The sequence below is a fragment of the Pyrus communis genome, chromosome 3 (genome assembly GCF_041283825.1).
Source record: "Pyrus communis isolate YQ-2024b chromosome 3, ASM4128382v1, whole genome shotgun sequence".
Lineage (NCBI taxonomy): Eukaryota > Viridiplantae > Streptophyta > Magnoliopsida > Rosales > Rosaceae > Pyrus > Pyrus communis.
In genome coordinates, this window is record NC_142567.1 from 23863294 (window position 1) to 23889547 (window position 26254).

General features: G+C 37.2%; 4 protein-coding genes and 1 long non-coding RNA gene across 9 annotated transcripts; 2 read left to right on the forward strand and 3 right to left on the reverse strand.

The window, feature by feature from the left end:
• Positions 1–5746: 5746 nt before the first annotated feature.
• Positions 5747–11943, reverse strand: LOC137715840 (inner membrane protein PPF-1, chloroplastic). 5 transcript variants are annotated; one of them, XM_088691422.1, is made up of 12 exons: positions 11496–11943; positions 11285–11395; positions 11110–11184; positions 10914–10974; positions 10477–10550; positions 10273–10377; positions 9712–9819; positions 9415–9518; positions 8658–8807; positions 8461–8575; positions 7482–7623; positions 5747–6481 (listed from the first exon to the last, which is right to left on the reverse strand). In XM_088691422.1, exons 1-11 carry the CDS (start codon positions 11820–11822, stop codon positions 7516–7518), a joined length of 1338 nt encoding a protein of 445 aa, XP_088547548.1. In that variant the 5' UTR covers positions 11823–11943; the 3' UTR covers positions 5747–6481; positions 7482–7515. The 5 variants fall into 5 exon arrangements, with proteins under 5 accessions (XP_088547548.1, XP_068311293.2, XP_088547549.1 ...); XM_068455192.2 differs by having other exon boundaries at positions 5747–6541; XM_088691423.1 differs by having other exon boundaries at positions 6357–6626.
• Positions 6001–6897, forward strand: LOC137715841 (uncharacterized). The gene is made up of 3 exons (XM_088691424.1): positions 6001–6129; positions 6464–6546; positions 6650–6897. Exons 1-3 carry the CDS (start codon positions 6021–6023, stop codon positions 6725–6727), a joined length of 270 nt encoding a protein of 89 aa, XP_088547550.1. The 5' UTR covers positions 6001–6020; the 3' UTR covers positions 6728–6897.
• A 1126-nt stretch (positions 11944–13069) lies between the features above and the next one.
• Positions 13070–15501, reverse strand: POL (Protein phosphatase 2C family protein). The gene is given in 3 exon segments (XM_088691425.1): positions 13070–13849; positions 13852–14862; positions 14865–15501. Coding segments are annotated over 3 exon segments (2235 nt in total). The 3' UTR covers positions 13070–13262.
• Positions 15502–18597: 3096 nt separating this feature from the next.
• Positions 18598–20652, reverse strand: LOC137716092 (uncharacterized). The gene is made up of 2 exons (XM_068455489.2): positions 19373–20652; positions 18598–19213 (listed from the first exon to the last, which is right to left on the reverse strand). Exons 1-2 carry the CDS (start codon positions 20271–20273, stop codon positions 19128–19130), a joined length of 987 nt encoding a protein of 328 aa, XP_068311590.2. The 5' UTR covers positions 20274–20652; the 3' UTR covers positions 18598–19127.
• Positions 20653–22148: 1496 nt separating this feature from the next.
• LOC148698167 (uncharacterized) lies at positions 22149–24295 on the forward strand. The gene is made up of 2 exons (XR_015960347.1): positions 22149–22667; positions 22776–24295. It is a non-coding gene; the product is annotated as an uncharacterized LOC148698167 (long non-coding RNA).
• The last annotated feature ends 1959 nt before the right edge of the window (positions 24296–26254 follow it).

Sequence of the window (26254 nt, forward strand, 5' to 3'; positions counted from 1 at the left end):
TGCATGTATCATATAAAATTAATATATAAATTGATTGATTTTTCTTTGGAAAATAGAGTTTATTGTTAAATTGTTTTCTTTGGTTGTAAACTAAATGATTTGTCACCAATAATAATGAACACGTTTATCAACGTTTAAGTAATAAATCAATTATTAACATTTAAGTTCTATAGTTTCCAAGATTTTGTCTACAAATTTAGTCTCCCTAGCATTACCATTGAAAAATATTTGATTCCGTTATACGGTCATACCATATCTAAATAGATTATTTTTTTGGTTGAAAAGAGGATAAAGATTTGAAAATGCATCTCTCTATTAACTTCAAATCCCAGATCTAGAAGCATCCCCAGTTTCAAGTTTCAGTCGCCGTTCTTTGCTCTTGCTCGGGGTAAGCGGCAGCCACTACCCCTCCTTTTCCTCCCCTCTCATCTCCTCTCCCCCTTCCCCTTCCCTTCATGCATCCACATCTTCTTCCTTCCCCCTTTCTAGTCTATTTCCTTCATTTTCATTCTCGGTTCTTCCCTACGTTTTATCTCAATTTTCCCTGAGCCGGGCCTCAATTATCCCTCGAACTTGTCTTAGATTTGGACTTCATGCCCCTTATCTGACGTTTTTCGTCTGCTTTTACTGCTTTATGTCTTTTAGTTTTCCTTCCTCCATCTTCCCTAGCTGTGACACTTCATCTTCGTCCCACCATATGTTCGGATCGGCGGGTTTCGATCAGAAATTAGATATCAAATCCACTTCCCTCCTTCATTCCCCCCTCCCTCAGTCGGCATGTCAGATTCCCAACGAGGCCAAGTGTTGGGTATTTTACATACCCCCTTAGCCTCACTCTCTACTCAAGATACTTTGTTGTATATATTTGCAGGGGTCCATGAAGGGGACTTGGATCTAATGTCTATTCTCTTGGTTCGGAGTTTGGCTTCCTCCGAGGATGCGATGACGGCGACAGTGTGGTTTATGATGCTGGAGATTAGCGTTTTTTGTTGTTTGCTTTTGCAATCTTCAAGTCTAAACTTGTGTGGGCCTCCCGTTGTATCTTGGGTTACAGCTCTCATTTTGCTTAAGTATTTTATTTTATCTGTAGTTATTTGCCTTGTCTTTTTTATTTTTTTGTAACCTTGTACTAGTTTTAATGTAATGAATGTATCTTGCTTCATAAAATGAAAACAGAAAAACAAAAATTCAAAATTCAAAACTGATAATAATCCTTGGTTGGAAACTTGGAATCAATCAACGAAGAGGTGGGGTTTTAGTATTGCATAGAGTTCGAGGTAGACGGTCACGACAAACACCGTTTACGAGACTACAATGCCCGCTTGTCTGTTTTTCGAACCTTTCGCGAGGAAAAAAGATCTTTTGTGTTCTTTTTTAAGTGAAAATTTCATGTGTTTCTTACTTTTGCCAGTTAAGAATATCGATATATGTGTAAATATCAATATGGATATATATGACAGTATCAATGTATATCAATCTTGACATCGGTTTTTTTGACGAAAATTATGAAAATTTGCAATGAATTGATAGATTAACTCATTCAAATTAATCACAATTGGAGAAATTTTTTTCAAAAAAAATGCAAAAGTTCGAAATCTGCAATGAATTCTGGTAAATTTTAGTGAACCTGTAATTATCGTTGATATTCATATCAATTCTTGATTTTTTGGATGTTTCGAAGAAAATATCAACAATTTTATAAATATTTTAGACACTGACTTTTGCAACCTTTTATATGCATAGTAGCTGAGGCCCAAAAATGTCAACACAAAAACCCCCAACAATGGCATATAAACATAAATTGAAATTTTAACAAGGTTTTAGAGAATAATTTCTTTAACACAAAAGCTTATACATGTATGCTAAGATAAAGAAATAAGGATGGCAACGGTTTGGTTTGGAGATGAAAATGTTACATCCATCTCCATACCACAAAAATTAACCATATTCATAATCGCAAATTAATCATCGGGATTATCTATAACAATACCTACAGGGTAATGGATTCCCCAACAGTTAACGGCTATATTACCTTCGCCAATACCAAAAATTTATATTCGTTCAATAGATGCATTTTAATATAATATATATTAATTTCGTCATTATAATATAATAGATACATTGATGATGTTGGCTGATCTTTGATCTCTCTCATAAGCACCATTGAATTCTCATTGGTTTTGATTCAAAACATTTGAACTTTCCTACAAAATGCAACTTTAGTAAATCTCAAGGTAATGAGTCTGCTGTTAATTTTTGTCCATTGATCCTTTTCAATTCATTCAATCTGACAGCCAGAAATTGAGAAAGGTTTGTGTGAGATAAAATAGGGGTGTGGATAGCACCATCCTATATAAACTATACTATATATAATATTTATTATTCAGGTCGAATTCGGAGACACAGATTGGGGACCACTATAACCACAACCGAATAATGTTTTCGATTTTTCCCATAACCGAAATATAAGTGAGTTTTCATCTCCAAATTCATTCCATTCGGACGGTTATCCATGGATATCGGGTTTAACGCTTTGAATTACCATCCCTATAAAGAAGCCTCCTTTACTTACTTTCAATAACCACAAGAAAGCTACTCATGATCATGTTTGGATTTCTCCATACTTCTGTTAAAGAGATGATACAAATAATGGTATAAGTAAATGATAAGTGTAGCACTACTCTTCTTAAATTGGGCCATCAACTTATGAGACACTAATTATTTGTAAATGTTAATATCGCCTTTAGGCACCTTATCGTACGGAATGAAGAGCTAAACCACACATTTGACATTAATAATTTGATAATGAACTCGTTTGTAAGAGTTGTACCGAAGACTTTCTATTTACAAGTACACAAGAACAGTAGTGTCCTTAAGTATGTTTTTTTTCTCTCTCTCAATTTTCTATACTCTTCCATTGTAACCCACTCCAACCTACCCACCTTCCTAAGACCCACTCCAACCCTACGCTAAAACCTATAATTCCCCCTTTGCCCCTACCCCCCCCCCCCCCAAAAAAAAAAAAATCCACTCCAACCCATGACCTAAAACTGATCTGTAGGTCAAATATCGCCCCAAGTTTAGGCTACAAATTGGAGTGGACCCCAGTTTCTGTGACTGAAACCTGGGCTGTGAAGCTGAAACGCCCAAACAGACTTGCTCCACGCGCAGACGCGCAAATCATTTAGCCGAGGTAGACCCCACCCACTTGGGTGTGTCCCCTAGCTTGTCAGAATCTGTCTGTAGTCAACGGCTAATTTTCTCCATCGCACGGCTGTGGTAATTGGACCGTTGGTTAATCCAACGGTCCACATTCAAATGTTTTTCTTAGTTTTATATTTATATATTTATTGAATCCAACGGCTTAAATCAAATATAATCAAATCTAACGGTAAAATTGGACCGTTGGTGGATATCATTATTAAGTTTATGTAGTTTATGAGTTTTCGATTGTATTAAGTTTATATGGTTTATTAATTGTCATTTGTATTAAATTTATGTGGTTTATTAAATGTTGTTTGTATTAAGTTTATGTGGTTTACCATGATTTTCATGTATTGAATGAGTGATTTTTCAAAATTTATCGGAATTTAAATATTTTTTGGTTAAAATGTTCATAAAATTAATTTAGGATAGTCTACATAATTTTTTTTAAAGTTAATTTAAAAGAAAAAAAGCCTAAATTCATTTTTTTAATAATCTCACGCTAAAATTTTAGGCCATAATAGTTGGAGCAGAAAATCTGTTTTTGAGCTAAATATTTTTAGGTTTTGGGTCAGGGTTGGAGATGGTCTAAGGCCCAGTCCGCCATACCTATAGAGAAGTTAAGTATTTCACTTGCAAGTGCATGTACTAGCAAATGCACGGTTTTATGTAAACAAACATCAATGCATTTAGTAGTGAAACTATTCAATATAAACCATATTCGATTCAATTAGGTTCCAAAGTTAGACTACTACATCTTGAACAAGAAGCTAGTTTTGTCATCTCGTACTCTTTCAAAGTTAGTGATAATAGCATCTTCAACAACCTACCTAGCTAAATAAGGCATTTTGGCTACTTTAACAAAAAATACAGAAAAATGAAATACTAACATGCTAGTTAAATGACTAGCTATCGTAACTTTGTGAATAGTAACGAACTAAACTAAGATTGGAGGAGAGAGAAAGTTAATTTGTTTGCTAAACACTAAAACTACAAAATATTGGGCTTCACGAGAAGAAAAAGAGTTTGGGTTGTTAAGTTTAGGAAAAAAGTAGGAGTTTTAACGAAAAGCCTACGGTATTGTTCATTTTAACGAACCATATTTTTACACTAAAAAGTCAATCCTGATACTATTCACTTTATCCTTTATTTTGTCCTTATCATTAAAACTCAAAGTTTTCAAGCTCTTTTCATTAATTTTTCTAAAAAAATAATATAAAAATATTTTAACTTAAAAGCTGAATAGCTAGTATTGTTGGAAGTTGTGGCTAGCCAAATTAATATTTGGATCATTTGGGTAGCTACAATAACAAAAATTTAGCTAGTATTGTCGAAGATGTATGTGTCACGTTCCACCTCTTGGCAACAAATTTTTACAAGGGCAGTGCTATCCACACACCCATATTTACTTCTCACACACTCATTTTAACAATATTAACAAGGACGTGTTTGAGGTAAAAATAGATGTATGAATAATATTATCCTTTTTACAAAACCTTCCAACTTTGCAGACACTATAAAAACCTTAAGCAGCTCTTTTCACAGTTAAATCCATATGGGAGGAGTTGGGTGAGCCCAAGATCAATAGTTAGGTTCTGGGAATCCAGACACATTTAACAACCTACCCTATCTTCATTTGGAAATAAATTATTAGGAGTTATGTGGCTTCCAGCAGAAGCACCATCATGAAAAGTGCTTTTTCTCTCAGGTGCTTCTGCTCTTGCAAAGATTTTCTAGGTAGAGTGTAGAGCTCTTAATGAAAATGAGTAAAATTGACTCCAGTAGAAAGCACATTCTCTACTGAAGCTCCCGGATCAGAGCAGACAAGAAAACGAAAACGCATGCTTATTTTCATTTGTAGGCATAGTCATGTGCGGTGAACATCATCATTACAACAAGCACCCACTAAAGATTAAAACGAGATTGCAAACGGGTTACAAATGTCAAGTTTTTCTAAAACCACCAAACTTATTAAGTAATGAAACGTAATTGCGTCTATTACAGAAGACTATGTCTCCTCTTATTCAATTTCAAGTCTTTGTGAAAAATCTTGTGCAACGAGTCGTGCTTTATATCTTGCAATCTCATTTTCTCATTGCGCTTTCTTGTGAATATCCATTTGTAACCCACGCGATTCACTCTATGCGGGATTTAGACTATGGAAGCTCCTAGTTCGGTTCATTATTAGTTTTTGGTTTTCATTTCTTGTTAGAGTCAAATGAGAAATACGTGGGAGGAAGGAGAGATGAAGAAGGGCAGAGGAAGGATTTCAAGGTTCTTACTATTTCATGTACATTCTTTCCGTATCCCTCATACCACTTTTCTCCATCCCTTATTTCTCCGTCTCTGGCCAAAAAAAAAAAAAAAAAAAAAAAAAAAAAAAAAAAAATCAAAACTGAAAACTAAAGAACGAAATGGTTATCAAACATCGTCTTCAACCGCACACAGAGAAGCCCGACAAAAAGAAAATGTAAAGTTTGTCTTGGAAAAGAGAGAAGAACAATGATTCAGGACTTCCCAGTTGGAGTTGCCGACAGCATGGTTTTCGAGTACTCAATAGATCTATCATGGATGCAATCATAAGTACAAAGAAGTCAACAAATAATGAGGAGCAAGCAACCTAGATTTCTACATGTTGTGTATTCACTGTGTCTAAAATGGCATAGGATTCCCATCCAACTTTCTAACAAAACATTCCCACAAGTTTTTGGATATGATTAGGGCAATGCCTACGTGGCATATAAAATTACTTCTTCCTGCTTTATAAGAAGCCCTGCCACACCAGACATCCTAAAACATTCCTATTCACTGTTAGCATGCTCAACATGAGAAGACAAATTCCCACTCATCTTCTCTTGGTTTGGCTCCTGCTTGCAGCTTCTCAATACCACCACCACACTACTTATGTTCAAGCTATTGAATCAGGTAAGACACTTCGGCTACGTTTGGTGCTTATGATTGGATTGGACTAGATAATGCACTAGATTCAAGGTACGTTGTTACCATTATGTAGATAATGTATGGAAGTTGGCCTCGGTTTCTTCCAACAACGTAACTTGAATTTAGTGAGTTATCCAATATAAACCAATCCTAGGCACGAAAGGTGGCCTATCTTCTTTCTTTCTAAATAATGTGAGAAAATGTAACAAACATTTGAACATGATTCATCAGTATAAAGAAAATGCAATACAACTGAACAGATTGTACCTTGTTTTCTTCAAGATTTAATACATTTAGCCTTCTTTGTTGCTGGCCACAGTTCAGTTCAAGCTCAATACTGCACAGCCCGCCTCAGGTTCAGGGTCGTTGGGGTCAAGAACCAGATATGGTCTGCCTACTAAGGTGTGTATATAATATAATAGAATTTATCAATTAGCTTTCATTTGCTCAATGCCAAACAACTTTACGTTGACTCCTTGCATCTTTGTTCAACGTTAAAAAACAGGTCAGTGGAAGGAACATCCATAAAACTCCATCAGGACCAAACCCAGTAGGGAATCATCGCCCACCATCAAAGCAATGAACATTTGACGCAATCGTAGTTAACTTAGCAAGTAGAACTAATTAGACTATTGTATTTGTTAGAGGCCTGAAGGAGATCAGTGGTTTTCAACTTTTCATGTAGGTCAAAAAAACTCTCATCTGAGGCATGTGCTTGTGCAAAATTGGATTTAGAACATTTGAATTCTAGAAGCTTTTGTGGCATTTGTGCATGAGCAAAAATGTTAGTGTAGGAGTTTCATAATATAAATCTACAGTAGAACTGTTAACGTAAATATTAATACTGGCACTACTAAAAGGCAAGAAAAATGTTCACATATATCAGTTACCCGATCAATCCTCTTAATGTTCAAAGGACAGACAGTCAAAATATAACTTGTCATCCTAATGGCTCGGGTAAGTTGCAGAAGAATGAAAAGGAAAATATGAAAACAGGCCAAAAGCTTCTAAATTGGAAAAACCAGCTGCATTGATACACAAACTTACAACTTTGCTTCGTTTTCCAAAAATGAAAAGTGCAATAATGCAAAACCTTAATAGCATGTTAAATCTTCATGCGTACTGTTTTCCATTTTTCTAAGGCATTAATTATCTACTTGGTAGTCCATGCAACAAATCTGACAATAAAGTACATTTTTAGCACCCTGTGGAATGAAGAGACTAAGTAGATGAGAAGTAATTAGCATGATTTTCATTATACCTAAAAAATAATGAGCCAGCATAAAGCCGGTGATATATTAACGACAATAAACTTGGCTGAGATATACGGGACTCACCGTGAATTACAAACTTAATCAGTATATGGTCATTTTATACGGCACGCTTCCTTTTAGATCGCTTGCTTCTCCTTCGTCGAGGATCATTTGGAAGCTCTTTTCCAACACTAGAAGCATACACCTCTTCTAGAACCTCCTCCCCCTGATATAACCTCTAAATCAGTTCCAGATGCAAAACTTAAACAAGATTTAAATACAATTAGACAACCTAATGTTCACTAACTGTCACATTCATGTTTGGTACTTGTTCATAATGTATAATGTTCAATACAATAACAAAGAATGAACCATTCTAACAGTAGATTTAATTAATGGATATGATTATCATTTCATTTCTAACTATAACAAATTAGAGCAAGTGCCATTTGCGTTTCATGAAATACCCCCTTTACATTTATCCGTTAGTTTGTCTTTCTTCTATTAGTAAGGTGGAGGACAAATAACTTACCATTTCTAGATGGTTACGTGGGGAATCAAATTAAGTGAGCTGCCTTGCATCCAGTACCAAAGAAGAAATGCACTGCAGACACGCATGTGATCATGCATGTCGGTGCAGGAATAAAAGACCTCCGCACTTCATGACTATTTGATTATAATTCAATGGCTACTTTGCACAAGTTCTTGCAACATTAACTCAATTGACACACAAGTAGTGGAACCCACAAACTATTACAAAAAGACAAAGTAGATAAGTTTCATTCAAAGAACGCATGGATGATTATTAAGTACTATAGCCGGGACTGTTCAAATACAACAAACAAGGAATGTTTTGACCATCCAATAAAAACTTCCGCTTTGAAAAATGGATTAGCAAGATGAGTCTAAACACACAACTACTATCTTCTTCAATAATCATTAAAACTATACGTAAAAGAATGTCATCTTTTCATATTGTTCAGACATAATGCTTAGGTTTCTTCTTTAGAAGACTACTTAACAGGTTAAATCTAATCCTAACACTAAATTTTTGAATTTTTACCTTGTCATTGCTTTCTTTATTTTGACCATCTTCAGAATCAGAAGTTTGAACCTCTTCATTTGTTAACGCCTTGCTCAGTTGTTTCTTTTTCTCTTCTTCTCTAAACTTCCTAAATCTGTTGATCACCAATTTTCCTTTGGTCAGGAACAGGACTTTATGTAAGATTTTATACAATTCTCCAAGAGAATAACACCAACCTACTGCCAGCCTCTACTGGTTGAGAATCTGATCGCTTTGCACGTCCTGCTGTAATGATTCCACTTGCATTCTCATTCACAGCAGGCTTTGCACCTCCTAATCTGCGCAGCCATACTTGTTGTGCTGTGCTGAGGATATTGTTTGTGAACCTGAAAAACACATGATACAACTGATAAAGAATGAGCGTAAACAAGGTCACTTTGAATCATTTTTCAGAATTACACCAGATACAGCTTGCAAAGGAAAGAAAACATATTTTATTTATTCCTAGATAGATTGCATTAAATGAAAATGGTGGCAAACACCAAGAGAACAATAATTAAAAATGAAAAATTAAAATGAAGTGGAACGATAAGTTTTTACAGTATGATATGAAAGCGCTACTTTCTGTACCAACAAAATTTGACAGTGACTCTAGAAAAATCATTAATAGTAAGCTGTCCCTTTTAACCAAAACTGCAAAAACCATGGACGTTAAATAAAATAAAATAAAGAAATACCTTAAGACATCTAAAGGCCAAATCAGAATAATCTTCAATCCCTTTGTCAGAAAGAATAAGAGTTCTAAGACATTAAAAGGAAAATAAGAAACATCTTAAAGCCCTTGTCAGAATAATCTTAAAGCCCTTGTCACGTTCCTTAACAGGTGCCTTTAGGGAAGTTCCAGGCAAAATCCAGGCATTAATTTTGTGCATTAGCATACAACATATATGAAAGATGATATACATAGTAAATTTTCGTTAATGAAAAACTAACCAGTAAATTGACAATCCTGAAGGAACAGACAAGGAGAAGTAACCAATCATGAGGGGAAGAAACTTGAATACAAGAAGCGTGTTTTTTTGAGCTGGATCATCAGTCTGCCAAATACAAACAGTAAAATAAAAATCTGTTAGTCTAGATAACCACACACCTGAATGGCCCATAATTCAATCCCCGCAACCATAATTTTTACTTTTTATTTTTTTTATTTTTTATTTTTGTAGCAAAAGGAAACAGGAATCAAAACGAAAATGAAGACACCAATGTAAATGCAGACACACAAGTCTTTACCTGTGGAGGCTTCATGATCTCCATTGAAACATACTGAGAAGCAACAAGGAGGACAGGCAAAACAAGGTATGCTGCAGTGTCAGACCAGCCCAATGGTGGATGTCCATCCTGCGTCATAAATTATACTTTGTAATAACCAGTTGAATTCACATGAAAGTAACTTGGCCTCAGTAGTAATATGATACAGCTACTCGCTTAGATCAGGTACTATGCCTAAATTGCTGTAGTAAAGTGCTTCAAGGTTCATTGATAACTCGTTCACCTTTCTAACATATTTATCATCCATATTAAAGATCCACAACTAAGAATGCAAGTAAAATAGTAGAACACAAACTGAATGAAAGACCGATCAAATTATTAAAAAATCTAAGTTAGAGTTGTTAAAATTCACTTTCATATGTACAATTAAAACTTCAACATATTTATCCATACACTTTACCAATTGTTAGACAGGCAATGCTAGCTAACAATTAGTAGACTGCTTCCAGAACTAAGGTCGACTAAGCTTAGCAGTATAACAATCGTTGGCTTCATAATTCATGAAATCACAAAGTATCTTACCACAAATGGAAACAGCCACGAAATGCCAGAACCACTTTGTCGAGCAGCAATTGTTGTTGGGCCACCCAAAGAGGGGATCCAAAAGAAACCTTCTGTCAACAATCCCTTTGAGTAAACAAAAATTTGCAAATATCAGCACCACTGTTTTTATTAAGGAAAATAGTCATCTCACAACTGAAAATTTAGTGGCAACCTACTAATTACCTCATTTGCCACATTTGAAAGAGCTTGATATAGACCTATCCAAACCGGTATTGTGGCCAAAGTTGGTAAACACCCTACATTCAAAAATTGAATAAGAGCCTCGTAATTTGGCTCAAGGTGACACACCAGAATATGATCAAGAAATCAAATTAAATTCAACACACCAGCTCAACATGGCATCGCAAAACATCAAAATCTTTAGTTTTAAAAGTTAAACATAAACAAAAATTGGTTCCATTAGTAAAACTTAAATATCTCACGATGAACCAACACAGCGAACAATTGTGTTTAAAGTTCATGTAAGAATATGCAAAATAAGTCCGATTAGAACTCATATTGAAGGTGTTTCACATTCAAGTGACGCAATAAATGATCAATCCAGCACGCACGCACACATACATGAACATAATATAATAGTGATTAATTAAACTTCTTACCTGCCAATGGATTAATCCCTGCCTGCCGATACAGCCGTGATGTCTCAAGTTGTATTCTTTCCTAGATAGCGAAAAACCATAGTTATGAATTAGTTACCACAAGAAAACAGAGGCAGGAAAACACTTAACCACATTTCGGCAATTACTCCGACTCAACAGTTAAAGGAAACCCATTTCAACAAAGGTAAAGCCTCACCGTATTGCCCTCATATCTTTTTTGTATGGCTTTAAGTTTTGGTTGAAGGTTTTGCATCGCTAACGTCGATTCCACCTGCATATTACAAATATTACACCAAAAAATTCAAAACAAAACAAATGGGTTTTTTGAAGAAAAAAAAATAAAACGAATTATCAACTAACAAACACCAAACCTGTTGCTTTGTGAGAGGCAGTGTGGCAAGTTTAACAATCACCGTAAGCAGTATAATTGCAAAACCGTATGAATACGGAACGTGCACGGCATCGAGTCCGTCTTTCAAAATCTATTAAATTCAATTTCCAGCGGTAAAATATCAGCAAATAATATCCGAAATTTCATTCTTTTTCTCAGAAAATTAAATAGATTTATGAAACTCAAACTACCTTGAGCACGAACTCCATGGCGTCGGAGATGAAGCCGAACCACCCGCCATTCTTCTGAGCCGCAGCATCGGCGGAGCTCGGGTCGACGGCGACGGCGGCGTCGGCAATCGTGTAAAGAAGCCCCTCGGCGCGGCTCAAAAGCGAGGCGACGTCGACGGGGGAATGGTCGAAGGGATTAATCGGAGGAACGGAGTCGTGGAGGCTGAACCTGATTCTGGTGGTGGCGAGTCCGTTGCTGCGGTAGGGGAGAGTGTAGGACCCACGGCGGGAGACGGACGGCAGAGATGTGCCGACGAACGGTGTGGATGAGATGAGAGTCTTCGCCATGAAAGGAATTTGAGAGTGGGTCCCAGGCTCTGTCAGTGGTTCATGGTAGAGTACAGGAAGTGGAAGAGGAAAGATGAGGATGAGATATTCTTTTCCTTCTTCTTTTTCCGAGTCGTTGATTTTGGCGCGGCGATTTATGAGTGGTTATTGTGGGAACCAATGGGAAGCGACCACGTCAGGGTGGGAAGGATCGTTTCGTCATTTGACATATTCAATTGCGTGATCACCCCTCGTGTTACATGGACAAAGACGAAAAACAAGAAGAATTTAAATATCTTAATTTCATTTTAATTAATTGTGATTAAACCGTACATATGTCAGATTGTGCATTTAATAATAAATAATTGAAGATAATATAGATGTTGTTGGAGGCAGATATTAAGTTCATCTTTTTGATAATTTAACATACTCTTGATACTAACGATCGTCAACAACTTTTTAAAATGTTTAAAAAATTGTAGCAAATTATTTGTAATTGACATACTTCTCGATAGCACTATTCATACTTTAACTGTGCTAAATAGTAGTGGTAATATCAGTAAAAAAAGTTTGCCGCCTATAAATTATTGCCCATTCCTCTTTTACAACAAATAATTGGTTCAACCAATCATCGTATGTAAGATTATAATTCTACATCATGTTGCTCCATCTAGAAAATCATCTTCGTCCTTGTGGTCGTATATGCAACTACTAAACTCTGGCAAAATCATCAAAGTTCTCAAAAACACTTCTAAGTTGCTTGGCTGCGTTTTAGTATATTTGCCAGATGCATAAATGATGACATGTTTGTAGCTGTTTCTCAAACAATGTTTTGGCCATTTTTGCATCTTGATTTGTTAAGAGTAGTTTTTTTTTTCATTCTAGGCATTGCCTTGACAAAAGTATAAAAAACAAACTGAGCGTGGCAGCCATCTCAGCACACAATAATGCAGCACCAAATACAACCGTTTGTTTACGAAATATCGCAAAAAGGATCAAAACATACCACATCACCTCGTCTTTGAAATGACCCAGAAGATATTAGTAATCAAATCATTTTCATCCACTTGTATAGCATATAAGAAATTAGGATCATTTAACTACAATTTTTTGTAAATATTCTAACACTCTGTCCGTATCACCTAACTTCCTCTCTCTTGTTCGTTTGGAACATAAATAGTTCTTATAATCATCATGAACGAATCCAAGATATTGACGACCACCAGCTTGTCTACTCGTAAACAGTTTTTTTCTATAAAGGAAGAAGGTAAGACCCAACAAAAATGCATGCATTGCAGAGTAAATCACTGTAGGCGGGAGATTCAGATGCAGGTGCAAATGCATGTGCAAATATACAAAGCATTGTTTACGATTACGTTCGATAACCGTGAAATAATGAACATCAATATAACAATTAACCAATACAAATTAAAATCTTCATAACAAATAAAAAAACAGCAACTAGATCAAACGACACAAAAATGAGACACACACCTCCTCTACACATGTACTGTGATCGGATGAAAGCTGAATCGCCCTCATCTTTAATCTGCATAAAGAAATCTCTCCGTTTTTATTTACTTGACCATTCTGATTATGCACCGGAGATTCCTCTGATATTCTGTCGAGCTCCATACACGCTAATGACTCTCTGAATTTATTCTTATGCCACACTTCATCCTTTCCGAAATTTGGGTTAGGATGGCGATCGTTTGGCCTTTCTTGTGCCAAAATTATACGGCTATCACCAAGGTTCATGACATACACATTTTGATCTTTCACTATCATCACTAAAACACAAGATCCCATCAAAGCAAGTTCTGCATTTTTGTCAAGAGTCTTTTCCACCATTTCCATGTAATCCTCTTCAGTCTGATCAAGAGCTCGAGCCATTGCTCTTAAAACTGATGCATGATCCACAATTCCTGATTTGCACTTCCTAATAGGTCCCACATACTCACCCATTTTCTCATCGATGCAAGCCTTTTCTCTATGCCAATCATAGTTCCAAGGCAATAGTTTTTTATGCAATGATCTCTGCTTTCTGTTAGTTTTCTAATCTTTGAGTTCATTGAAATCTTTCGTATACCCTGCCTCTGTCCTGAAATGGAAACCACATCAATACCATCTTGATGACTGGATTCAATACCAGCACCTCCACCTCCTCATCCTGAAGTAGTGGGGTCTTCACCCCGAAGGCCACAAGCATCTCCCTTGGGATTCACATAGCTATACTTAGGATTTTTATCTTGTGTATCCAAAGTATTTGTATTCCTATCAAGCTCTGAAGGTGACAGAGAATCTTGTCCATCTTAATTTTCCATCTGAAGCAGCTCATAAAGCCGCAAGCTTTTTTTTCCTTGACCAGTTACAGTTGCAGCTGTAACATAAATAGAAGCAGTATCCGAGATGCTGGTTTGTTTGCAATGAGGTAAGTCCTATTTAGTACCCATCCTAACTCCATTGTTTTCCTCGACTATTTCAAACCTAGATGATTAACGCTTGGCAATTCCTGGATTACATGGATCTATTACACTACTAAAAATTTCTTGATTTGAAGAAAGATTTGAAGGATCCTTCTTACTGGTCACTAGACTAACCTTGGCATTTCCGGTTCTAAGAGGTTCTTGCTTTGGTGGATCGCTGGGAGATATATCTTCATAATACCAAAGCAAACCTTCGAGTTCTTTGCCAATTGCTCTATAGAGCTTGCTCATCAGAAAATATGGTGCATTTAGGCCACTAAACCCATCATATATCCCAATGAATAACCACCTTTGTTCTTCGGAGAGCACAACATGAACCCTATCTTCACCAACCTTGCCATGAGCCCATTGCAAGTTATGAGTATTTCTATACTCCCCTTCAGACGACCCCCCTTCATGATGGTTTTGTGAAGCCTCTGGCCAATATTTTGGCTCTTTAGGATTCCGGGAAAGTTGAGTCACTGGGTGCAAGAAGAACCATTACATCCAACCATACCCCACAGAATGTCTTGAGAAGGTCCAAGAGAGTGCGTTTTTCATTGGCACACTAACACTCCTCATAAGACGCTGAAGCCTGGTCTTCCACGACCACGTGCAAGCGGTGCAGAGAAGTTAGATTTGTCAGTAGAATCAATAGGACCAGACATGACACTCTCCTCCATTGGCTCATACATGAAACCACCACCCATTTCCAAATGACCGGAAACAAAACATCTCTCCCGAGGCCTAGATATAAAGCCATTCAAAGGTCCTGAGCCATGACGTGCAGGCTGCAAAGGAATTGCAGAGAACGAGGAGGTGCTCTGGAACTAGGCGGCGGGTTCTTGAACATCAGTAGTAATGAGTGCAGTCTGGTTGTCGATGCGAGCGATAAAGACATTAGCACTAACAAAAGCCCCCGAGATAGTCTTGAATGTGGTTTCTGAGAATAACTTGGTGGGCTTGTGTAAACCTGAGGGATGATCATCTATGGTAGTATCATGTCTGAATGAGCCACTTAAAGTTTTGGAATCAAAAGTGCTGGAATCAAGGGTAAACCTCTCAAAGTTTGTAGGGGTAATGGCAGGAGATTCAAAAATTGACGGTCTAACATAACAGAAAGAATGGCTTAACCCTTCGTTGAGCAGCTCCAGAAACTCCAAATCCACGCCGCCGCTGCCCTTGCCATAAAAGGGCACAAAACAACCCATAACTCGAGATGTGCCGTTACTCATTACTCAGAATAACGGACACCTCTGTGACCGAAACAAAGACTCTAACTTTGCTGCAGCATTAGCAAAATATATACATATACATATAATCTTTTCTCAAACTCAAAAGTATTATGGTTACCGTCAGTGCATAAGCATGATGCATCAGCATCAACCCCGTTAAACCTCCAACCTCAAGCTCCAAGTCAAAACCAAATTCCCAAGCTCCACCGCCACCTTCTGGATTGTGCATCACTTTCACTTCACAGTATCTCATCAATTAATCAAAGCTGGAAATATAAAGATGCAATCTTGTATCCAGAGAGAGGGTGACTGGAAGGAAAGGAGAGAGAGTGAAATTCCATGATCTGACCTAGTGGGGAAGAGAATAGTGTGTCAAAGTATCAATAAAGTAGTGGATCGAGCGGGGAGGCAGACAGATCTAGCAGCGCCGAGGACAGCAAAACAAACCCATTTGGAATCCATATCCAAATACAATGCAAAGCTTAAAGATTGATTAAATCATACGGGATGGCAAGTAACAAGTTTCCTTCTAAGAACAAGTGAGCATCGGTGACTGTTGAGAAAGGATCAAGAAGATTAGTGAAAGGGGGGCAGAAAGAAGGATATGGAGAGAAGATGGGGCACGTTAAAGCACTTCCAGCGTGTGAAATCTCTCCGGCAATATATAATGTTTTCCACCTAATGAATAATAATTACCCTTAATGAATAGTAATCATTTTTTCCATCTTTACCGTTGCATTTCAATAGCTCTGGCAATAGGCAATTAAAATATTAGTATTTTTTTATTTATAAAATAATACAAAATAATTTTAATTGCAATTTCGAATAAGATTTTTAATCGTTCTCGTTGCACCACGTGTCATTATTCGAAGTATTATTAAATAATACAAAATAAATTTATTTGTAATTTCGAATAAGTTTTTTAATCGTTCTCGTTGCGTCACTTGTCATAAATCCGAAAAGACAATTATTGGGTATTTATAGAAAAGTAAAAACAATTTTTTTAAAAAAAAATTCAGATTTTTTTACACTTTTTAATCTATGCCGTTGGATATAAATAAATTTGAATTCTAACACTCCAAATTGTGCCACATGTCACAACGGTAACTTTTCTTAATTTTAAAACTATTTTTTCTTTTATTTTTTATTTATAAAGCAGATTAATATCAACTGTCGATCTCAGATCGAACGGTTGATATTAAATCAGAATTTTTTTTATCACCGTTGCAAATCGGACGGCCAATTTTAAAAAGCCGTTGAGATCGAACAGATCGTGGGAAGCCACATGGCTTCCCAACGGTAACTGAGGCAGACTGCACCGCGGGTCCCTGGGGTCTGAAACTTGTCGGCTGATGCGCCCCCACGTGAGGGTGAGGTGCACGCGCCTGACAGAAAAAAATTTAAAAATGTGACTGACGCCAGGCTGACGTCAGCCCTGCGTCAGATCCACCTCGGACTCACTGGCTGGCGATTCCTCACAAGCCTCTTGCTTGGGCATACCCAGTCCCTCAGGCTCCCAATGCTGGAGGGCTTTTGTCGGGCTATGGAGCCCTGAAGCCCTGTTTGGTCCACTGTCCACCGAGCGAACAATGGTGGACTTGCTCTTATAGAGTCTACAGAGCAAGAAAATTAGTGAAATAGGGGCGGGCAAAATGTTATGCAGGTGTTTCTTTTCTTTATATTAAAAACCTTACTTTAAAAACAAATGAGTAAATATATCAAAATAATAAACAATACATTGGGATTCGGTTGTCAAGGACAACGAGTATCCTTTTTTTTTTTTTGGGGGAGTTATCAAATGGTTTTGGTTTCGGTAGAAATAATTTGAGACGTAAAAAAGAAAATTGAAAACGGAAAAAAAAAAAAAGCTAACAATTATTTGTATTTTTCACATATTTTTTTTAATTTTGATTGTCAAATCGAATGAATTAAAAAAAAAAATTAACGACTAAAAATTAATAAGAGAGTAAAAAATGTAAAAATGGACATGTGAACGTAACTTTTTAAAAGAAAGTTGCATTTTAGATGGGTTGGATTGGGTTTGGTTTGGGCCTTTTGTTTCATTTTAATACAAATTTGGTAAAGAATGATTGAAGAGTTAATGTATTGTCCTAAGGAATGCAGAAAGCTGATCAGGTTTTGCATTAAACTTGTTCCTGTTAAATTGTGCGCGAGGCCCTTCTTTCTGGATGTTCTGGTGGGGGTCTGGCGTCCATACTACATTGTGATGAGTTCCGGGACTTGTTGAAATGCCCGAGTGACGTCGGAATGTTCCTTGATGCGTAACATGTAAGGCATGACAGAAACGGTACTCACTGTTTATCAGTTTGTCAAGGATTTTGACTTTTGTAGTTGTTTTCATCATCTCCAAGCAAGTTTAGACCCTCCATCTGCCGATCCTCCTGGTATAGGAATGAATTCTCACATCCAGTTTCTCCAAGGTAATTTCATTTTTAGCATGCTAGTTGAGCCTCCGGCGTCACTCGTGAAACTTGGGTGTCCATCGTTGGGTTGGGAAAAATTGTTGGTTTGAATAAGGCTCCTTGGTGTGTTAATTCAGTCACAAGCTTTCAGCTTGTTAGCAACCAATGAGTAAGTTGAGCATTCAAATTATGAGAAGAGCCTTCGTTTTTCTCAGCTTTTGATACCCTTTCCCAATTTCTTCTCTCCATTTCAATTGCGAGAGACTGAAATGAATCTTCTATCTGCAGTGAGGATATCTCTCCCATGACTTATTCCCAGTCGACAAGGTTATCTTTTGCCATGCTAAATCGATCTGCTAAGTGCCTTGTTGTTGTCCATTGCATGTGGTATCAATCTGTTCAGTGAGTTTTGCAGAGATTTTGGAATTTGTAGCCTTCTATTATTGTATTTTTTTTTCTCCTTCGGCCAGACTGCGGGTAGTAATCGTTAACACAGTTTACTTTTGAGAGCCGAATTAGGGTTAAAAGCGGCCAGTGACTTGGTTTAAGCCTCCTGCACTGAGTTTCGTCCAAGTAAAACATGGCATTGTTTCTTCCCTTGTCTCTGCTTTAGTATTTTGTTAGTGATATTCCGATGATTTTTGGCAGCGGATATCAGATAACGTTAGGACTATGTAGGAACATGAACTTTTGTATATATGTTTCATAACTAATACAATATCAATATCGATCGTTCCCATTGCCAATATCCAATGGGAAACGCCTCACAAAATGGATACATGAAACTGAATCTTGAAAATCTTTACACACAATGAACATAATCATGTATGTTTGTAAACTGTCATCACGAAAAAGAATGATCAGTTACAGTATATTACTATATTTACAATGTGGAGAAGCTGCGCTGCAGTGGTAGCGCTGAAATACGGTGAACTCAGATGAAGATCGAGGAACGTCAACCAGAAACCTCAAGCCTTCGAGGGAAACCGAAACGATGCAATCTATCCAAAACCCAGAAGAACAAAAAATGTGCTGAGTGGAAGCAAAAATGGAAATTCTACATAACATACCGGGAATTCCCTCCACCCCAGTGATATCTCTTTCTTGTACGGTCTACCCAAACATAACTGTAGGAAGCGAAATAGGTAAATTGAAAAACCACATGCTGAGAGAATAAGCGATCATTTCTGTGGATTAGTCAGCTCAGATGCCTTGTCGTGATGTGGATGCCAATGCCACAGCCTGCGCCCAGACCTTGATTCGAGCCTTCACTTCCCGTGGGTCGTCACCTGGAGTAGAGATAATTTAGATCCGAATTTAGATGATGCCGGTAATTGTGAGATCAATGCAATGAAAAATGACTTTTGGCTGGTCAGTTTGAGAATTGAGAAGGAATAAAAGGAAAGGCATATATAAGATGGAAGCTAGGCAGGCATAGGCATATGTACCGGGGCTGGAGATGCGCCAGTTGGCGATGGGGGAATTGCCGCCGCTACTGCAGGAAGTGTTGGTGTCAAGGGTGGAGGCAGCGCGAGAAAGATTAAGGGGCATCTCGTGCAGCATATGCTGGTGCTCCAACTCAAACCCAAGATCTCTGCAAGCCTTGACTTCCTCCATGTCCATGCACAGGGACCTCCTCCCTCCCTTGGGCCTCGTTATCACTACCACACTCCCACCCTCAGTCTCCCCGCTAAAGCTATGGCAATGGCCAAGGTGACTACTATCCGTCCGCGCCATCATCCTATTATTGGTGGCCTTCGTGTCATCATCATCATCAACTTTCTTCTCAGCTATGTATCCTCTGTCTGGTGATGCCGATAGCCATGAGTGTCGATCGTTTATGATTCGCGTCCTTCTTGTTCTCCTTCTGCTCTTCCTGGAAATGTTGCCCATGACTGTTTGAGCTTCATTCTCGCTGGCGTACTCTTTATGCAGCATGGGATTGCGATGCTTGTAATGGGGCATTCCACCTGGAGCCCTTCGTCTTGGGGGTGTTGCCGGAAGTGAGTAAGAGCTGGGTTCCTTGTCGGAGTCGGATGACAGCCCAACTTCCAGTACGTCCCGGTCAAAGCTTTCCATGGACAAGAGTGACATGAACATATTCATGCCGGCGGTAGTGTCTGCTTGGGATTTATCTTGGCCATGGTAGTAATAGTTACCATGATGATCATGATCAATATCATAATCCATAACATCCTCACGATCTGTACCAGATACGGAACACATGAATAGCCTAGACAAGTTATGGGGATGGGGCAGTTGATCAAACCCATCATCGGTATCCTCATCGTACTCGTCTTCCTGCATGGAGATACAAGACCGGATGGTCATACTATCATCTGACGCCATGACCGTCGTACAATAAGCTCTGCGTACACTACTCAGTGGGGCTCCTCCTAGTCCCGCTGCCACACACTGCCCAAGTCAATTGGGGGTGCCTGTGCGGCTGTGCCTGTTACTTAAGCAACGATCAAAGTAGAAGGGGAAGCGGAAGTGCAAATTAAGATGAGTGTGGCGTTTGGGCTTTTGAGAATCATTCGTTTACTCAGTTGATGATAAGGTAAAGTTGGTGATGACATTTATGATACGACTGACATATATACATATATGTGTGTGTGTGTGTGTGTGTGTGTGTGACGCAATTTCATGCTGTTCTTCCTCAAATACCCTCCGGCCTCCCGCTTTTTGTATTTCCTCGCAGGTTCAACACTTCACAGTGAACATAGATATAAAAGTAGAGTAAGTAAAAGAAAAGTCATGGTAATATATATATAATAATGTGTGCCATATGGATTCTACTATGTGGACCGTTGGATGTACGAGTTTTGCACACGGTTTGGGTTGGTGCGGGGGGTGGGGTAGGGTGATAATTTTATAAAGGAAACGCTAAGGAATTCTCCCACAAAGATACTTTTTAAGAATTATCTCTTATCTTATAATTTAACTAAATTTTCGAGCTAATATTATAAAATACTACCAAAAATATGAAGTGACATAAAATTTATAGAGTGATAGATTCTCCTTAGTATTTTTGTATATTATATGGGTAATGTTAAGGAAACCAAATTTTTTAACTAAATTTTATAAACTAAATGATATGGATGTTAATGATTAGATTGTTATTTAAGTATTGATTAATATATTTATTTTGTATTGGTGATACATTATTTGGTTTAAAAATTTGGCCTCTCTAATATTTTCTATATTATATTATGGGTAATACTAGAGAGACAAAATGTGTAGACTAAATTCTGTAAATTAAATGTTGTAGACTAAATTCTATAAACTAAATGACATAGAAGTTAATGATTGAATTATTACTTATGTGTTGATTAACGTGCTTATTCTTATTGGTGACACATCATTTAGTTTGCAAATTTAGTGCTTGTTTGGATGTGCTTTTAAAGTAACTAAAAGCGTTTTTGATGAAAATGTTTTTGGAACCAATCCTTAGTAAAAATGCAAGTAAATTTTGGAAAAACACTTAAAGTGCTTTTGGAACCAAAAAACATTTTCTCTAAAAGCACTTTTGGCCATTTTAAAAGCACAACCAAACGAGCTCTTAGTCTATAAATTTAGTTTACTTAGCATTACTCTTATATTATACATGTTTACGATGAGAATGAGCAAATATGAAGGCAAAACAAGATTAAGAGAGACCAATTTGTGCTCACCGTGCATGCCAGAGTTGTTGATTAAACATTAAGAGAGGGGATCCTCCAATCACATCCGTTTATTGTGCATCGTGTGGCCAGTTTTCGTCAGGTACTGTTTATATTCAATTTTAAATAATAAAAAATTACAATGATTTCTGACCGCATGATGTAAGATGAACATGTGACGACCCGTCCCTAATTTTCTATGTAATTTCTCCCCGTGTATGTGAATTGACATTTGTGCCCTTATTGGCAACGTGATGTGGACGTGACTATGCAGCTTTAAATTATTTTTCTTGCTATCGTAATTAAATAGTACTTGTTGTTGCGAATGCGTGAGTACGAGTTAGGCTCGAATCAGACTTGTAACGAAAAGGTTACGTTTCGTTAAAATATGTTAACAACGAGTAGAATTGTACACGTATGTGTTAATTATTTAGTATTGGAAACTACTGTTCCAGATAAGGCATGTTAGATTTCGTCTGACTTCTTTTGTACAAACCCTATCTTTTATCTTCCTTAAAAATTGGATCCGTGTTCCTTCTTTTCCTCACCAAAATCCATCACTTTTCCTAAAACCCTCACCTTCACTCCTTTTTCCCTAACTCCCCTCCTCACCAATCAAATAAATCCCTCAAATCTTGCACCAATCAGAAACCATTACCCTTATTCCATTTCCACCAATCAGAAACTGCCTTTCACTATCTTCTCTCTCTCTTTCACCAAAGCTCTATTTCTCTGCAACCCTCAAGAACGACGTCAAAACTTCATATATCGAACTCCAAATCACCTTCATTGTGTTCCTCTCATCACCACGAACCCAACCATATAACCAGATTGTGAAATGGATGAGTTTTGACTCGCCAACTCGGAAGGTCCGACTCGGTGAGTTTTCCTCCGACGAGTTTTAAGCCAAGTCACAAGGTTTTAGAATGCGGGGAAGCTTTTACACAACTCCTTGGAGTCCCTAGACTAAGTTTGGAGTCGAGTTGACGTCGAAACCAGTGAATTCAAGGAGTTAAGTTTTTGGCCAAACTTTTTGAGCCTTTTTCAGTCTTCTTTCGTCCACCTTTTGGATTTTTAAGAGGTACGATTTTTTTCTCCTTGTCACAAGCTTCAAATCCATATAAATTTCATCAAAAATGGTTGAGAATTGAGTAAGTTATGCGAGTTTGAATTTTTCCCCATAATGCAGCCATTTTTTCCAGTTTCCAGCAAAACCAGACAGCGGCCAACGACGGTAGATGGCGGCGACCCATCGAAGAAGATGACGAATATTCCGTCAGACTTCACAGAATATTCTAACGGCGTTAACGGAATATTTCATCAATTCTGACGAAATATTCCCAACGTCTGTTAGGGTTCTGTCAATTTCTGCTAGGCGCACGCCTGCGCGTGTGGCATTGAGTTGGGTCGTGAATGAGGGCGTGTCCGGCCTTCGACCGGTGATTGGTTGATACGTGTGGGTCCGTGACTTCAAGTAGAACATTTTTCTTATATTCAAACCTTCCGTTTGAGCAAACTATGAGAATTATTCCTAGTTTTTAGTATTAGTTGTTTCGCATAAAGGGAAGACTTACCCCGAGGACAAACGAGACTAAAGGGCTACGATCCATCGACATACCAGTGAATGGGCATTTTTGTTTTCGTATACACACACGCACACACTTTATAGTTTCGACAAATGCTTTTAAATTGATTTATGCATTTATGCCATGATTTATTAAATTTTAAAAATGTTGTTATGTGGTTGAGGTTTATATATTGTATGGCATATTCATATGCATTTTATATTCATTTTACCTACTCATAAATATTATACTGTTGTGAAATGCTAAGATAATTACGGGACTCGCAGGTAGGTCTAGGTAAGGTTATTATGTTGATTGAAATTGTTGAATCATTATGGCATGTTTACATTCATATAGTCTGCTTATCATTGCTACACCTAGGTGTTAGTGCTCAGCCAAGGGTCAGGCTAGTCTTTCACGTGTTGTTCACATCAGCATCGCACGCTCGCCTTGGATCTAAGTAAGTGCTAGTCCTGTCGTACAGATTGCAATAGGCAATTCCAACTTGTATACGATAGCGAATAGCGCTAGTCTTCATGTGATTATAGCACTAGAGCGTATATTATTATTACACCTAGCCTATCGTGCAAGTCGCATTAGGTGACTCCGATTCGTGTGCTATCATATATTGATGAGCCATAGGTGCAGTCGTACATGTCACATTAGGCAACTTTGACTTGCATGCTAGTATAGATTGTTGAGCACGTGATTACATTTATATTGCTGTTGACTTACTGTGTTGTGGCATACTTCTGGATTTACTATTGGCATGCATTTGATTCCATACCTATACATAGTATGATTTTTTTGGAAACTATAAATGTTTTACAGCGAGGGGTTAATATGTTTGGAAAATAATTGTGTTTTATAAACCTTTATTTTTGTGCCCACTGACCCTTTTGTTTTTCACCTCTCTAATTCCTAGATAGCTGACCTACTCTGTGGCACTTGAGGATTACCCGGTGATTCTGATATATCTCCATTTTAACGTAGGAACTTATCCCCAGTAGTGTTATAAGTACTTCTCTAGTTCAATTGCTTTACATTTATGTTATCTATACTCTGAACATTTGTAGTTTATGGGTTCTACCCACTACTGCGTACTCACTTTAGTAGTTTAAATAAGTTCTAGTTTTGGTTTTAATTTATCCACATTTTTACATCATTGCACCTTTGGTTACGTTACCTTCGGATGACGGCCATCATGCCTCAACTCCAGTCGGGATGTGTCAGAACGAATGTGATTTGAGGATCTCCAGGATCTTCACAAAGAGGAACTAGCAAGTATCCTTTCTCAAACACTAATACAAATACAAGCTTTAAGAGAGAAAAAAATTCACATTTTGTTTAAATGGGGCTTAGTTGTGGGACCTACTCTAAATCGAACTTTAATGATCTGAACTGTTTTTTTTTTTTTTTTTTTTTTTTTTGTAAGTCTCGATTCATAGATCACCCTTGAAACAATTCAATTCAATCCAAAACTATTTGCCTATTTAATTATCACAATGAAATTTTATTGTCTCTTATAGACAAAGTGTTCGTCAATTGCTTTGAACTAAATTAGATGTCTCAAATATTTCCAATTTGGCTTATTTATTTGCTACTATTTTGTGAAGATAATCTATGAGGTGCAACTTAAAAAGTAGACGGTTCAGATCTTTGAAGTTCAATGTGTGAGCCTTACAACTAATCCCCATTTAAAAAAAAAATGGAAATCTCATCCCACAAAAGCCTCCAATGCCCATATATACACGTGATACATGATATATTATTTACACTAATTAGAGGTGGGGAGTAAGCTAAGCCTTATAATAGGCTAGTAATAATGTGATTCAAATTCGCTTTTAACGAAAATCAAACCTAATGCATCTTACTTATAAATAAAAAAGAATAGTTAATAATAAGGAGCAAATAATATTGTTTATTTTAAAAATAAAATAAAATGTAAACCGCGTTTTTAAGAAGAACGAGCCAGCTGTCCGCGTTATTGTTTTAGAAAATAAAATCCATCCAAAACAGGTGGCAGTTCCTCCGAACCCCAACACACCACTCACCTTAAACGGTCAAATATTAGTCCCAACCATTTCACCATCACACTGACCACACGACACACACACACAGCCTCATAGCTAATTGCTTTTCCTCCTCATTAACATTAATTAACTAATTAATGATTTCTTTAAGCAGCCAACCCCAACCTGGGGTTAACATTAATTAATAATTATAATGGTAATTAAATGATATCTTCATATCTTCTCCAGGTAGACTTGTACTAGTAAATTAGTAATATATATATGATACAACCGTTGTCCACCCACCGACCTATGATTCATATCATTCCTTTGACCCGTAACCTTTTCTCTGTGTGATTTGTCATTATAAAGTCCAAGGGGTTTGTATCACGTGTCCATCCACAGACTACGTACGTGTGAGTTGATGTTGATGTTGATGAGGATTGAGGATTGAGGATTGAGGCTCATTCCATTCGAATTAGGGTAGATGTCGTTTCGTGTTGTGTTGTATTGGTAAAATTTGTGATTATAGTCTGACTCACATCTATTGTTTATCATCTATTAACTATTTTTGTGGATACAGTCATATAAGATATAACTTTTATTCTCGTTTATTAATAGTTTTATGTAGCTATGACCCATTTTTAATAGAGTCATTATCACTTTAATTTGCACGTACAGAGTAGTAGTAACAAATGTTAAGCCAATAACTTTGACGGCATGTTTACGTACTTAGAGTGAGAGTGAGTAGGGATGGGAGTGATACAATTCCTACTAAGCTGTTTAGTAACGATAGGAGTATGCTTGACCGGGAGTGAGACACTCATGTTGATTACTAAAATATCCTTATTCAAAAGTGTGTAGGTAGAGTTTTGTGAGATAGCTTTTCGAAAGGGTGTTTTTTGGTTTATCATAAAAAGGTTTGGATAGTATTGGAAAGGAAAATCCACTCCAATCCCCCTTGCTCACGAACCATACGATACAGGCTCCTATATTTAAAAGACATCCTAACACTCAATAATATGATTTGTAGATATAAAATTGACACATTTGTTAATATGTTTTTTAATAAAAGTAAAATCTACTAATTT